The sequence below is a fragment of the Porites lutea genome, chromosome 8 (assembly GCF_958299795.1).
Source record: "Porites lutea chromosome 8, jaPorLute2.1, whole genome shotgun sequence".
NCBI lineage: Eukaryota > Metazoa > Cnidaria > Anthozoa > Scleractinia > Poritidae > Porites > Porites lutea.
In genome coordinates this window covers 14,548,217-14,563,584 of record NC_133208.1, presented here as the reverse complement: position 1 = coordinate 14,563,584, position 15,368 = coordinate 14,548,217, and the positions used below count along the sequence as shown (strand labels likewise).

At 39.6% G+C, this 15,368-nt stretch overlaps 1 protein-coding gene and 1 pseudogene across 1 annotated transcript; one reads left to right on the top strand and one right to left on the bottom strand.

Moving 5' to 3' along the window:
* The first annotated feature begins 2,955 nt into the window (after positions 1–2,955).
* LOC140946857 (uncharacterized) lies at positions 2,956–4,935 on the top strand. Its single transcript, XM_073395962.1, has one exon. It carries the CDS (start codon positions 3,036–3,038, stop codon positions 4,569–4,571), a length of 1,536 nt encoding a protein of 511 aa, XP_073252063.1. The 5' UTR covers positions 2,956–3,035; the 3' UTR covers positions 4,572–4,935.
* A 3,039-nt stretch (positions 4,936–7,974) lies between these two features.
* Positions 7,975–11,519, bottom strand: LOC140946856 (uncharacterized; annotated as a pseudogene).
* Positions 11,520–15,368: the final 3,849 nt, after the last annotated feature.

The window sequence follows — 15,368 nt, the reverse complement described above, 5'->3', positions numbered from 1 at the left end:
TCGAATTACGTGATGACGTAATAAAAGGGCTGCGATATCCAGAATTAACGTCGATATGGTTTACAAGCTTAAAACTGACGCTGAAACTCGCGCACATGTACAACTTTGGCATGCACTACACGTAGTGGGGATAGTCACTGGCCGGCCACGGAAATATGGAGCGTTAGTGAGGAGCGGCCGTCACTGCGTTCAATATCGAAACTACGGAAAAGTGAAGGTAAATTGATGGCCAATTCAATAAAAAAGGACAGCGTAGCAAACATTGCAAATGTACACGAAAACAATTACTTTCAATCCCACCTCGTGACACCCTGTGTGACATGATAACACAACGCAAATAGTGTGACATGAGCGCATGTGTCTGTGTATTTGGACTGCATTTCTCAAGCAAAACCCCGTGTTTTTGTCTATTGTCGGCAGAGATAATGAAAAGAGAGCTTTGAAACGTGAACGGGTATTTGACTCTCAAAGAAAGTACGTCAGTACTTCGATCGCCAACACGCAGACGTAAACCAATCAAAGAAAGCCTATCGTCAACTCGTGGGAACATTGTTTAGGAAATGATCAAATGGTTATCAACTCTGGTTTTCCCACAGTAAATTGTAGCAAATGATAGAAATTCAAATTGTTTATCCATCTACAATATATTTAATATACTATCTTTGCTCTGCAAACACAATACTTTTCTTTTTGTTTATTGCATTTTATTAAATAACGGTTATTTAGGTACATATTTATAGAAAAACAACAAAACAAATAAGCAAACAAAACAAGCCAAAAACGAGAAAAAATGAAAGAAAGAAGATGAAAAAAGATCTGTCTAAGCAGGACTTGAACCCGGGAACCTTCGCCTGTATGCGACTTTACTTTACCACTACACCACGAAGGCTGATTACATCATCCCTGCGAAAACTCTTTAGGTTAATGCGTTATCCATAGAACTTCCGCCAGCAAATTCGTTCAGTATGATCGAGCCGCATTAACCGAGCTATTGACAGTGTAAAAACAATGTCAACGCATTTCATTGCCTGCGTGCAGACGTCTCCTATTTCCTTTGTTGCACGCGGAAAAGGGACGTCTGCGTAACGCCGTCGCTAATCGTGTTCCAGCGTCCTGCTGGGTTCCCAAGATCTTGGGAACACGCTGTGATAGGCTGACACACAGTGCGCATTGTTTGACTTAACGCTGATTGGTTGTTATCGAATGTGGTCTGATAATGTCTGCGGTGATTTAAATGATTTATGTAAGCGGGGTTTTCTAACCAAAACAAATCAAAACATGTGCGATTGTGTGCTGTGTTTTTCGTCGATCGAAAAGCAGAGCGATCGAAATCTTGTGCGGGGACACGGAAAATTTAACGTGTACGAGGAAATTATTTCTTTACAATTTACTGTGCACGACACATCACATCATATTTGTAAACAGTGTCTGAGAAAACTACAAAAGCGGCGTGAACTTCGCACCAGGCAGGCATTTCGGAGAAAGCCAGCCAAAGAAACTAAAATCTGTATTTAGCCGTAACAAACAGAGGTCAAGAAAATTTAAACCCTTTACAACTGCATCTGAAATCAAATCCTATCGGGAACACCCACAGAAGCATAAACCACAGGAAATGATTACTCAGTATGCATGTAACAAACCTGCTTCATGACCTCTAAATGGAAGACTTAGCGCGGCAAAAATGAGATTTACTCAGTCAAAGGGTAGAATGCTACATGCACTGTGTAGTGCTAGTAATCTTCGCGAGAGAGAGAAAAGAAGAAAAACCTCTGTTCAAGCCGACTCTCAAGGTCACGTTTCGCCCGTATCACGAGCTTATGATGTTTTGTTTGGCCTGTCAACTCTTAGTTCTAACCGGATATTATTTCACAATTTATGCGAAATAGAATACCCTGCCAGCGGGACGCTGGAACACGATTAGCGACGGCGTTACGCAGACGTCCCTTTTCCGCGTGCAACAAAGGAAATAGGAGACGTCTGCACGCAGACAACAATCCCCAAGTTAACCATCGTACTCATTTGAAAGACTCCTACGCGTCTTAAATTTGGTAAGACCTCTAACCGTGCTGTAGAAAATTTGCCATAAAGAAAACTCTGAGTCTGAGCAGCGAACGCCGAACGATGCACGCTCTCAGCGAAGAATTTGATCCCACCGAACTTCAAGAGCGCGTGCTTCTTCGGAAGCGATAGATCTTCGCACTCTCGAGTTCGGACCCGATTAATTACGAAGTCCGTCTACTACGAGTGAGCGAGTGACTCATTTGCATATCTCTGTCCCTGCAATAACTCGTGGTACGCTCGCGCGTCCCCACGAGTTAAAAAGGTTGTAGGGTATCCGTTATAGGAAAGAAAATAATTTTTCACTATTCCCAGTTAGACGTCTGGTTGATTATTACGTAGATCAGCTATTAAACTTCACCTGCTAATTACATATTTGTGGCTTTAGGTGGGTTTGGCTAATTTTCCATATGCAAGAATAAGAATAAAAATTTTGCAGGTCTTAAACCTGCTGAGGTGGATATCCGCTTTCATGTAATTCTTTATACCTTACACAGCTGATTCAATAATTGTCTAGTAGAACTCCAGAATATATTATTCTTTATAGAGCTCATTAGTTAAAGTTAAATCGAGATGAGTGCCTGGAAGTAAAGTTCACATTGCCGACTGCAATTCAAAATCTTCTGAGAAAAAAGTACTGACTCTGAGATCATTCAAAGTTGCTCCTCTGAGATACCATTAATTCATGAATAAATTATGAAGACTTAGTCGTTTGGTGATAAATTAGCCTTTTTAAGCCAACTTGTATTTCTCTTTCATGTTCTCGAAGATTACAAAAAAAAAATAAAAAGATCCCTCCAAATAATTCTTAGAATTGGAAATCTTCGTGAGGGGCATTTGCCTTCAGTCTTGACGTTAATCATAAATTGTAAATATATAGTGTCTGTGCGGTCACATGACTATGACGTAGGTGAAAAGTTGGTTCCGCCATATTGGAGGAGTGAAATCTGTCACGCGACTCCTCGCGTCTTGTAGCGATGCCTTCGTTTTGTCTAATCATTGGATGTTCCAACGATAAAAAGAGACGTCCAGACCTTAGTTTTTGTAGGGTGCCTAAAGTTATTACTAGTCAAGGCGAGCAGACGGAAATTTTGTCGAATGAACGGCGAACTAGATGGTTAGCGGCCATAAGTCGTGATGACTTGACAGAAAGCAAGCTTGAGAACGACCGTGTTTGTGGAATTCATTTTCACTCTGGAAAAGCAGCTTCCCTCTGGGATAAATTCAATCTAGACTGGGTGCCTAGCTTGCATTTGGGCCACAGCAAGTTAAAGAGTTCAGACGAACAAGAGAAACAACAGGAAAGAGCCCAGAGAGTAAGAGAAAGACGTAAACGCGAGAGGGAGCGTGAAGAACAGGTTCAGGCTGTGAAAGACAAAAAGGCAAGGGAAGATGAATCAGAAGCCCATGGCGATAGAATCAGGGATATTTCTTTCGCGGTTCAAGATGAAGAAGATTTGGCAGAGGTTCCAGAGGAGGAGGAAGAGGGGAACAACATGGCCACGCAAACTGAGCCATGCGAACTCACGCAATCACGGTCAACGCAAACCGAGCAGTGTGATTACATGTTTCGAACGCCTAAACCTTGGATGCCAGAAAAATCCACCGTATTTGAACAGGAATTTTTTGAGGGAGATGACGGTAAAGTTCGCTTTTACACTGGATTACCCTCGTGGGAAGTTTTAATGAAAACATTCTCCTTTGTATCTCCACATGTCAACAGACGCTCCCTGTCATTGAGTAAATTTCAGGAGTTTGTTCTGGTGTTGATAAAACTACGACTGGCCGTCCCACACCAAGATCTTGCTTATCGTTTTGATGTTTCTAGAACTGTTGTTTCTCGCATTATTGTTACCTGGTTAACTGTCATGGATGTTCGTTTATCTCCTTTAATTTCCTGGCCAAGTCGGGAACAGCTTCAAAGAACAATGCCGAAATGTTTCATTGACTCTTTTGGTCTAAAGACAAGTGTGATCATTGACTGTTTCGAGATATTTATTGATAGGCCATCCAATCTTTTAGCAAGAGCACAGACCTTTTCGAACTACAAACACCATAACACTGCGAAAGTGTTGATTGGGATAACACCACAAGGAACAATATCATTTGTAAGTGAGGCCTGGGGGGGGCGCACATCAGACAAATTTCTTACAGAGAACTGTGGCTTTTTAAAAAATTTACTTCCTGGGGATCTTGTCCTTGCAGACAGAGGTTTCACTGTCCACGAGCAGGTTTGGTTTCACCAGGCAGAACTGAACGTCCCTGCATTTACCAGGGGCAAACAACAGCTGGATCCAGTTGATGTAGAAAAGACACGTAAAATCGCCAATGTCAGAATTCATGTGGAGAGAGTTATTGGAATTCTGAGACAAAAGTACACAATCTTACAAAGTACTCTGTCAACTGACTACTTAGCATGTGAGGACAAGAGCAAAGCCCCACTGATTGACAAGATAATTCGAGTTTGTGCTGCCCTTGTTAACCTCTGTCCTCCTATTGTGAGTTTTGATTGATTTCTTTAATGGGTAATAACTCGTCAAGTTGTCCGAATTAGCCATACATCTTGCCTGAGCCCCAGTCCATTTAAGGTACACCTAAATACATAGCCAAGAAGTGTAGCAAGCTTGTTAAAAGTGTGGTTGTCAAATCCTTCAAGACCTGCGGTATTTCCAATGCCTTGGACGGAACAGAGGACGACGTGGTCTACTCTGAGGAAACCCCAGAAGTAGACGATGAAGACATAGAAGAGAACGAGTTCGAGACAGACAGCGAAAACGAAACGGATGGCGAGTAAACTATTGGGTTGAAAGCCCTTGCACATATCCGTCAAACGGCTCCTTTAGGAGCCACCAATTTCATAAAAGTGAATAACCAATATTCAGAAGTTATTTTTGTTGTGTTTTATTACTTCTGCTTCATTGCTAACTTGACTACAAGCCGGGGGGGGGGGGTAAAGTTATTCAGCAACTGTATATTTTTAAAATGTAAAACCCTCGGCTACAAGCCGAACCCCGTTCTCCGTGAAAAATCTCCCAAAATTTTGGGTCGAAAACTGAAAAAATCGCTCGGCTTATAGGTGAAGAAATACGGTAGTTGTTGTTACTTAAGCCTGAAAAGTAATATGCATGAAAAGAGGGTGATTAAAAACACTGCAGCACTATGGGGAGTCAGCTGCAAATCCACTCAAGCAAGATGAGTTTCAGGGCCCGGTTGTTCGAACGCCAGTTAGCACTAACCCCGGGTTAAATTCTAACCCCGGTTTCTTTTTCTTTTGTTCAAAAGGATTTTCTCAGATAATTTTCTCTGTTATTTTCAAGAGTATCCAATCATCAACTTGTTGACAAAAAGAATTAAACTGAATTTACTTTTTAAGCTTTAATGTCTGCGTTCAAATTTCGCACTAACCCTGGGTTATCTTAACGCAGCTTCGAACAACCCGGCCCAGGTGACCAACCTTGACTAGCCTGCATGACTGGCGCTTTATGAGCCTAGCGGGGCGAACGCGATATTTCGCGCGGAGCGCGACACGAGCGCGAAGTGCGAGACGAGGGGAAAAGAAAAATAAAGCGCCTGTTCGCAGTCCATTGTTCTTGCTGTTCCGCCCACCTACGCCCACAAATATTAACTACCCGCGGTGATGTCAAAAGAACCAATCAAAACACGCGAAAATTGTCACCTTTCTGGCGCGAAGCGTCTGCATTGCAGTAGACATGGCTTCGCGAACTCCTACCAAAGTTTACGGGCCTAAATCATTTCATTCTTTATGTAGGACAGTGTTAAACAGCAATGATTTATTAAGTTGTCACATCTAACTAAAACACCAAAGTGAATTTGATATCAAAATGTCATTCTTTTATTTACATAAACTGGAAACACTTACAATGCGTAATGTGGTATTTCTGACAGTGTAAATCTACATACAATTCCAATTTCGTTACATCAATTATTCACAAAAAACTGTACAAAAGTCAAGAATAAGTCACGAAATCACAAATCACGCCGTCGCTATCGGTTCAAGGTTACAAAGGTCAAAATCAGTTACGGGAAAAACTGTGAGTCACGAAAACAAAAAAAAAAACCTTCACTGAAACTTTTGATCGGATAAAGTTCAAACAAAATCCCGATAAAATAGCCCCTAATATTTCCTAAAGAGTTCTGTGCGAATGTTCCTGAATTACTTGCCAATAAAATCCACTTGCAAAGTCCTTGATCCACGAAAACAAATTCCTCACAAGAAGCCTTTAAGGTGTTCACACAAAGTTCCCACGCACAGTCCTGCTTTGTTCCATAAATAGATTCCATCCAGCGGGCCTTTGATGACAAAACTTGAAACAAAATCCGAAATAAAAGTTCCTGATTCGTACTTAACAGAATCCAGTAATCTTGTGAAAGTCAAATCCAAAAGTCAAATCCCGTGAATAAAGGCAATCCGTAAAAAATCCATTCCGTGACAATCGCCGTAATTGAATTAGTAGTCCGCACGTAGACATGTTTTTCAAAATCCAAAAGTTTCCAGAAAATCTCAGGGCGGACTTCTTGAAGTTATTTATCCAGGTCTTCCTCAGCCACATTTCTGCACTACCAAACACCAACTTGTATTCGCCCTTTAGTATATTTTTATCCGTTTCACGGCTATCGCTAACAGCTACAGCTGATATGCCTATGTCGGCAAGTTCCTGAACCTTCTCTTCTGTTATAGCATTCAACGCGCTAACAATAATAACAATCGATATTGGAAAAACTTTCGAGAGCACTTTCTATCGCTTCTTCCAAACTCAAGGCCGCAATTTTTGTTTACTCATCTTGAACACGCTACGTCATCATCACCTGGTACTAATTGACCAATCAGCATGACCGTCTACCTGATGGACGGTCGAGCATTGGTGGAACAGTCAGAACAATAGACTGCGAAGAGGCGCTTTATTTTTCTCTTCCCCTCGTCTCGCGCTTCGCGCTCGTGTCGTGCTCCGCGCGAAATATCGCGTTCGCCCCGCTTGGCTCATAAAGCGCCAGTCATGCAGGCTAACCTTGACTGTAAACTCACGACTTAATGTTTGTAAAAAATAAGGATTATTGAGAAAATGTAAACATTTCTTACATGGTAATGATTCACCCCTGTCACAAGCTTCAGCAGGTTCACAAACATTTTTTTATTCAAATAAGTTTTGATCAGTATGGTAAAACATTTGGTTAAAAAAAAAATAATGCAGTTGGCCCAGGAATTAATTAAGTAATATTAATTAATAGCAATTGAAGTCAAGCTTACTAAAACAAAAAATTTGTTTTGGTTTCTAAGAGCAGTGCTTGTGGGATTGAGAATCTAGTACCCAGTGCAGCACTTATTTGGGTTCTAGTGCTTAGTTGAAAGAGTTTGACAGTGTATTTCAATTTAGTAAAATCCAGCTAGTGGTCGATTATCAATGCTACATTCTGATTGGTTGAGCTACTACTAGGCTATATGTTACAGCCCACTAGTAGTGAAGAGTGTCGGCTTTGAAAACCAAAACTATGTTTTTGCTAGCGAAAGTTGTTTTGTCTTGATATTTTTGACCAACAAGTTGGTGTCTGCTATAGAGACGTTTTGACCATGTATTTGGTTTTTTTATATGTTAGCTTTCCTTTGTAATTAGTTTTTTATTGTATAATTTTAATAATGCAGCTTTCTTTCATACAAATATATATATTGCAAGGTTCATATTAGCCTCCCACACAGATACTTGACACTGTTTCGATCAAATTTTCTGATCCTGTAGAAAATATGGTGAGCCTTAGTAGTAAATGATATTTTTATCCATGGATAAGGGTAATAAAATTGATCAACTATAAAAATATTATTGAATGGATAGTGTGATCCTCCTTTAATATCTAACACTGGGTTGGAGAGGCAGTAAAATAATTACAACAATATTAATTTCTAGCTCTTTGGAATTATGCCTCAAGTGCCTCCTGATGAACTGCTAGATTCTCCTTCCAATTTGTCTTGTTTATGCTCAATTATCAAAGGGAGAATTTAGTACATGTAGTAATATCAGGAGTCATTTGTAACTGGGGCCTTATTCCACACATCCCTTTAGTACAGAATGAAAAAATGCCTCTCAAGATAACTGGGTCCTTTCATTCTACCTTAAAATTAGTTCTCTACTGGGATTTAATCTTTACGGGTACTACCTGGCAATCACTGTCCCTCATTTATGGGATTTTTCCCAATAAACAATTACAAGATGTGGCAATGGTCACTTACAGCGTATCATAACAACAAGGGTATTTACATAATTTTATATAACTGTGTGCAATGAAGAATGTAACCTTTTAAGCCCCATATCAAGTTCTGCCATACAGTGCATTTCTCATGGTACTGTTCAGTTAAACATTGACACATTTTATGTTAGATGGTCCTTTTATTCATTCTCCTGACCTGTACGTTTCATTAGGCAGTGATAATGTAAGGTCAGGAGAACTTATTTGCTACGCGCTGTTAGGGCTTAAAAGGTTACCAGTTGGGAAAATGTCCATTATTAAAGATCAACGGTTGGAAAAAGTTCCATTCTACTGGACCTCAAACATCTTGAAAGGTGAGGACGCATCTTCGGGATATCAAATTGAATACTCAAGGGGTCTTGCATAAAAACAAGGCTCGTAGCAAATGCTATAGCAAATATCCCACAGTCAGATCCATTTAGTTGCTGCTGAATAGGGACAACATTAATTCCCCTGAAGTCCTGTCCGAGTAGACTTCTTGCCTGTTCCTCAATGTCGTCACAGACAACATCATGAAAAAAACTGTCATATAAATTAACATGGCCACTGGAGCAACCAGTGGAACTTAAACATACCCAGTGGTTACCTCCAGTGTTCAAAATCTGTATGAATTCACCACTGATAATGTCAAAGGCTCTTATTGGACCAAATGTTGGCCTTTGAAATCCTTCAATGTTCGGATTTAACTGTTTGAGGTAGATTTGTGCCTTGTGTATCCTCTATCAATGTAAATTCTCTTTCAGTCAGATTCCCTAGTGAACCCGTCTTATTAACATTTGTATTGACAGTTTCTTTGACAAACAAAACATCTGGGTCAGGATTTGGGGATGATTCTCCTTCCACATCACTATCCTGTGGGGTGTTTGCACCGATGTTGATTGGTGTTGCAGGTGAATCTGCCTTCAAATCATTATCACTTTGGGAGCTTGAATCATTAATAATAGGGGCTGACATTACACTATCGGGTGTTCCAGCTGGTTCTCCTACCAAATCAGAATTCCCTTGAGCTGGTGTTGATGGTCTACTTTTAGGTGCTGTAATCTTGCAGTTATAGCAAAGCCAGGTTGTTCTTGCATTGCTTGGATAACGTTTGTAAGACATGCATGACAGATGAAAAAATTTACCATTTGAGCACTGTTCATTATGACATTTCAGCAGTTTATCATTTGTCTGTGCTTTTTTTTGACATGTGCAGATAGTTGCAAGTTTTGTTGCCTCACTTAGGAATTGATCCTTCATGTCAGGCAATTTCTTGCTTTTTGCCCTGGTAAATTGGGGCAACTTTCTACAATGAGGGCAGTACCACATTTTTGGAACTGTTACATTCTTGATACCCAAACAGAATGGATGAAATTTGGATATTTTGCATGTGTGGTTGGCACATGTTATTGGTGCTTCACTAGTTGTTTCCCTGCAGTAACAGTCACCAGGTTTTGTGACTTCTTCTGGGGAAAGCTGGGCTTTTAAATCCATCTTTCGGGTATACCATCTTCCCAATATTTCTGGTAATATGCAAATTCTCCAGAAAGTCTCTAGTTTGGGAATTTGTGTTTCCCAGTGTTTCATGTCTGGAGCAAGCCTTTCCAAGAAAAATTTCGATGTTTGCCCATCTGAGGCGAACACAATAAAATCTAAATATCTTCTCCCACTTGTATGGATTTGTTGTTGTGCTTGGTAATAATAGTCATGATCTCTTTTGAGTTGGAAACAAGATTCATTTTTCTGCAAACAGGAAGATTTCTTTTGCACATAACTGTCAAAGTCAACTCCATCAATGCAGTAGGGGCACTTGACTTCCCCACATCCCTGTCCACAGCAATCACATTCACAGAGAAAATCTGGAGTGGCATGTAAAAATTGGTACTTCTTGTTTATAATTGTTCCACATTTAGTTATAACAAAGTTAGCATGAGTTTTTCGCATTGTTTTTTCATACTCTGCGATGGCAATATCCTCATGTTTGCATCCATATCTTGTGGCTGCTGTGGAAAAGCGAAAAATATCTGGATAACAAATAGCTTTGACCAGAGACTGGGAGGGCTGTGAAGGATCTGTATGACTGGCTGCATGGCATTTGGAAACCCCTACTCTTCCAGCCCTATGTCTAAAAAAAGCACTCCCTTTGGCCTGATCCACGGTTTCCCTTTCGATTGACTTAATATCTTTATCAGATAGGTTCAATTGTACTTTATTACACTCCTTTAGAAGATCAGTATATGAAAGATCTAGATACTTGGGATCAAACAAGTCTGTCACCGCCTTAATGTTTCTAGTACTTGAAATAAATGAATCAGCAAATTGGTGAATTAAACTTAAACATACTGGTTTAATTTTGCATTCACTCAAAGAGTGATAAAAAGCATCCATTTCTTCAGCAGAAGGTTCTAGAGATGATGACATTTTCACTTCTGGACGTTTAGGTGTGGAGGTGTGAGATGGTGGACTTGAATCAACAACAGGGAAAGCAACCGTTTCAATGGACTTATCGAGGTCGGCTTTTAGTTTCTTTGCAGAAGAAAAATTAATTTCTTTGATCCTTGCGTAGTCAACTTGCTTAACTCTGGTAGGCAACAGCCACGTACATTTTACTTGGGTGCAGGCAAGCTTCCCATTTAATCTCGTCCACACTTCAATATAAAAAAGTACACTTGCGATATGAGAACAGCATTCTCCCAGCCCGGTCATACACCCAGCACAGTGAGCTGAAAGAACAGTTCCTTCTTTGGTTGATATTATCCACAATGGCACGTGCGGATCATTCATACGTTGGGGATGTCTCACTTTTGCGAGAACCACGTATTTATCTCGCAATGTTTGTCCAAGAACACTTGTAATAAAGCCGGACACCATATGGTTGTACGCAAGGAGACTTCTGAAATTTTTAAACTGCTCCTTTGTATAAAAACTCGTATCAAGCACTAGATATGACAGAAGATCGCACGACTCGACTGGAGGAAGACATTCCGGAGTACAGTTTTCTTGCGGAATAAGGAAAGGGTCGATACCAATGGCCGCTATTTTCTCCACATATCTTCTCCTTATGTTGCCCTGTAATGACTCGCCATAGGCAGACAGAATAAACTTGGAATTTGTCTCGCTCTCAGAAGGACACGCTTCAGTTGCCGCCATTATAAATAGAACATTACTCCTCCAAGATGGCGGCGCCTCGTTTTCGGAATTTTTGTGACGTCACGCGAACAGACACTATATTTTATAGGAACCGCAAGTGCGAATGAATGACCCGCCATGAAGATAAAGCAAATGGCGGATGAAGGGAAAAAGTCCATAATTTGGCAGACGAAAGAAGACAATTTTGCTAATGGCCTCGTAAAGACTCAGCTCTGGGCAAGTTTTCATATGCGAGCTGATACTCGGAGAACGGGGCACCAATACTTCCGGGCCGGGAAGAAGACTTCATATCTTTAAGACTTTTTGCATTTATTTGGCATCAGATAATACACTAATAATTCTAGTATATTCCGACCAAATGACCTCTGAAGCCCGAACCCACAAATAGTGCGCTTGGGCTGCCTGTGAGTAGACCGGCTTTAACATACACGAGCTACTATCAAATTTCATCTTCCCACTTGACCTGGATAAACAGCGCGCGTATATGTAGTGCCTGGAGGATTGCGCTGACCTCATCAAAGTATAAACAAAGTGCCGAAACGTTTGTGGATGTAAGTAAACACTTTCAATTTTCTTTGTTTTGAAATGGGAAAGGAAGAGAAATATTAAAAAAAAAACATAGCAAATTTCAGCGAGTGGGTTCGAAGTGCGCGAAAGCCGATGTTCAGTTCAGCAGTGAATTAATATATGTTCTACAATTTTCCCAGCACTTTGAAGCTACAAAATTAAGAGCACACAAGACGTAGATTAGTCACCTGGTGAGATGTTGGTGATAGTCACTCTGTATGTCTCGAACAATAAAAAAAATGAATATCAATGAGACACAGTCAAAACTGCATTCAATAGGACCGAAATTAAAGTCTAATCTTGTGGCCGATTTTAATGAAACAAACGGTTAGGTTTCCCAAGAACTACAATAAACATGTGATGCCGAAAAAAAATCATTAGAACATTTAAGTTCTGGCCAAAAGCAAATTTCTGTAAAAGATGCGTTACAATGTTAGTCCACGCAAAAACAAGAAGTTCTACAATTTTCCTATAAACAAACTTCGTATCGCTAAAATACTTAAGGCAAAAACTCTCTATTCCAACTGAAAACGGCGTGGTAGTCGCTCGCTGATCGGCGAATTTCAGTTGCAATTTTGACTTCCATAGCTGAATTTCCCCAGACGGATTTCGATACAAAGCTAGTTAATTTCCTTTTAAAATTAGTGTTACCTGTTGTTCTAAAGGAATTACAGTCAAATTTTCTCATTTCTACTTTACGTTTATTTCAAAAATTGTCACATAAATAAGCTTGATAATTATTTCATTTATTTAGTTTTAGCTTATTCTTTAGAGTCTTTTAGTTGGTGTTTATAGTTGCAGCTATAGTTTTCCCGAAAGTTTTTAACCTAATATTAAGAGCAAGTAGACAGATGCCATTCAAAATGACAACGAAAAACGTTTTGCAATTTACCTGAAGACGGAGAACGGTTGATTCAGCGAAAGAAAAACTCAAAGGCAAGTAAAACATAGAACATGATTTGTTTACGCGCGGGCAGATGGCAGTATACATGAACTCGGACAGATGACTCAACCGAAGGTAAATGGAAAATAATGTTGTTCTCTTTTGATTATGTTATAAAAGAAATGGTAAACGTTGCAGCTGTGCAACCATGGAGTTATGGATGTACTTGGGAGGTTTCCTTAGCACTTTCGTGCTTAACAACCTCCCGCGTGCATCCATAACTCCATGGTTGCACGCGGCACGTTTACCATTTCTTAAATATAGCATAGCAAAATAACCCCACAATGTTTTACCTATTTGCAATATGACATTTCCACGGGAGATTTTCATGACGTGAGCACCCTTAGATATATTAGACATTTTTTGTGTATGTTCTAAGGAGATGCAGCCGGTCCGGGTATATGGTGAAATATACTTTCAAATCAATCTGGTACTAACAAATTCACTTTTAAGGTAGCGTGATGAATGACAAAGCTAGATTTTTTTGCATGACAATCTTTATTTTTGAATACATATGAGTCTCTGAACGTGAATTCTGTTGTATTTTCTTTCTAAAAAAATTGTTCGATAGAATGTACGTCAATACTTCGATCGCCAACATGCAGACGTAAAACAAAAGGGTTGTACGAGCCGTTATAGGAAAGAAAATAATTTTTCACTATTTCCAGCTAGACGTCTGGTTGATTATTACGTAGATCCGCTATTAAACTTCACCTGCTAATTACATATTTGTGGCTTTAGGTGGGTTTGGCTAATTTTCCATATGCAAGATAAAGAATAAGAATTTTGCAGGTCTTGAACCTGCTGAGGTGGATATCCGCTTTCATCATTGCGGCAGAATTCTTTATACCATACTTAGCTGATTCAATAACTGTTACAACTCCAGAATATATTATTCCTTTATAGAGCCCATTAGTTAACTTTCAATCGAGATGGGTGTGCTTGAAGTAAAGTTCACATTGCCGACTGCAATTCAAAATCTTCTGAAAAAAAAAGCACTGACTATGAGATCATATAAAGTTGCTTCTCTGAGATAACATTTCATGAATAAATTATGAAGACATAGTCGTTTGGTGATAAATTAGCCTTTTTAAGCCAACTTGTATTTCTCTTTCATATTCTCGATGATTGCAAAAAAAAAAAGAGAGAAAAAAAAAACATCTCTCCAAATAATCCGCAGAATTAGGAAATCTTCGTGAGGGCATTTGCCTTCAGTCTTGAAGTTAATCATAAATTGTAAATATATATTTTATAGGAACCGCAAGTGCGAATGAATGACCCGCCATGAAGATAAAGCAAATGGCGGATGAAGAGAAAAAGTCCATAATTTGGCAGACGAAAGAAGACAATTATGCTAATGGCCTCGTAAAGACTCGGCTCTGGGCAAGTTTTCATATGCGAGCTGATACCCGGAGAACGGGGCACTAATACTTCCGGGCCGAGATGATCCATGAATCCATTATGGCATCGAAAAAAAGGAACAAGAGGAGGGGTTCGATATCAGTTACTGTCAGTATAATATTGCCCCGTGAAGTTTCTATTGGCAATTTCTTCCAGCTGAATGTCCAAAAATCGGATCCGTGATCGCTGATTTAGGACTATTGACGTTGATTCAATCTTAAACTACCACAAGCGGCTTAAAAACGTTTTACAGCGGTTTCCATTGCTTTTCAGTGAAAAGGTATTTTAATAGGAAACCTGTCATTCGCTTAAAATTGTTTTCAATTTGTCTGCTCTGAATGATGAAACATTTATAGGAATAACACAACAGCTCAAAATATTTTCGGTCTTTTATAATAGGATAGCGTACACATTGCCCCTGAGACTTCGCAACTTGAAATCGTTTGATGATCTTGCATGTATTCATTCTTTTATTGAATATAATTTCAGTGAGTAAAATGTAAGAAAACCGAAGATTTGTCGATTAATAATAAAATAGTCATCAAACGTTAACAAATATCTAGCTCCGCCTTTTTTTTTCTGCTAATTGACTCCAAACTAAATTGACTTAAGAGGCCTATTACCGCACAGTCAAGTTTTAATTTTCTGTAATTGAAGCAATTCCATTTAATCCTTCGTGTTCTTTCGCAACACTTTCTCGAATAAGCTCCTGCCTTGGGACAGAAGTCTAGGTAAGTAACATCTCTGGGCTTTAGTCTTCTAAGTTGATTACAAAGTGGAAATGTAATATCATATTTTCAAGACGTTTAGCAAACTCCCCAATACGAGCTCATACGCGTTTCCATTTGAGACAAAACACCACTCTATGTTTTGACGACGCAACGAGAACGCCGGAAAAGCAACTTTGCACTTGCATTGCATGTACATATCTTTGCTGTCAATGCCTGAAATCGAAGTAGAATTGCCTAATTTCACGTTTATTATGGAGAGTGTAAAGACAGACGACGACGAA

What these genes read in the sequence shown, in the direction of transcription:
- LOC140946857 (XM_073395962.1), top strand. Translation starts at nt 3,036, where the DNA reads ATGCCTTCGTTTTGTCTAATCATTGGATGTTCCAACGATAAAAAGAGA.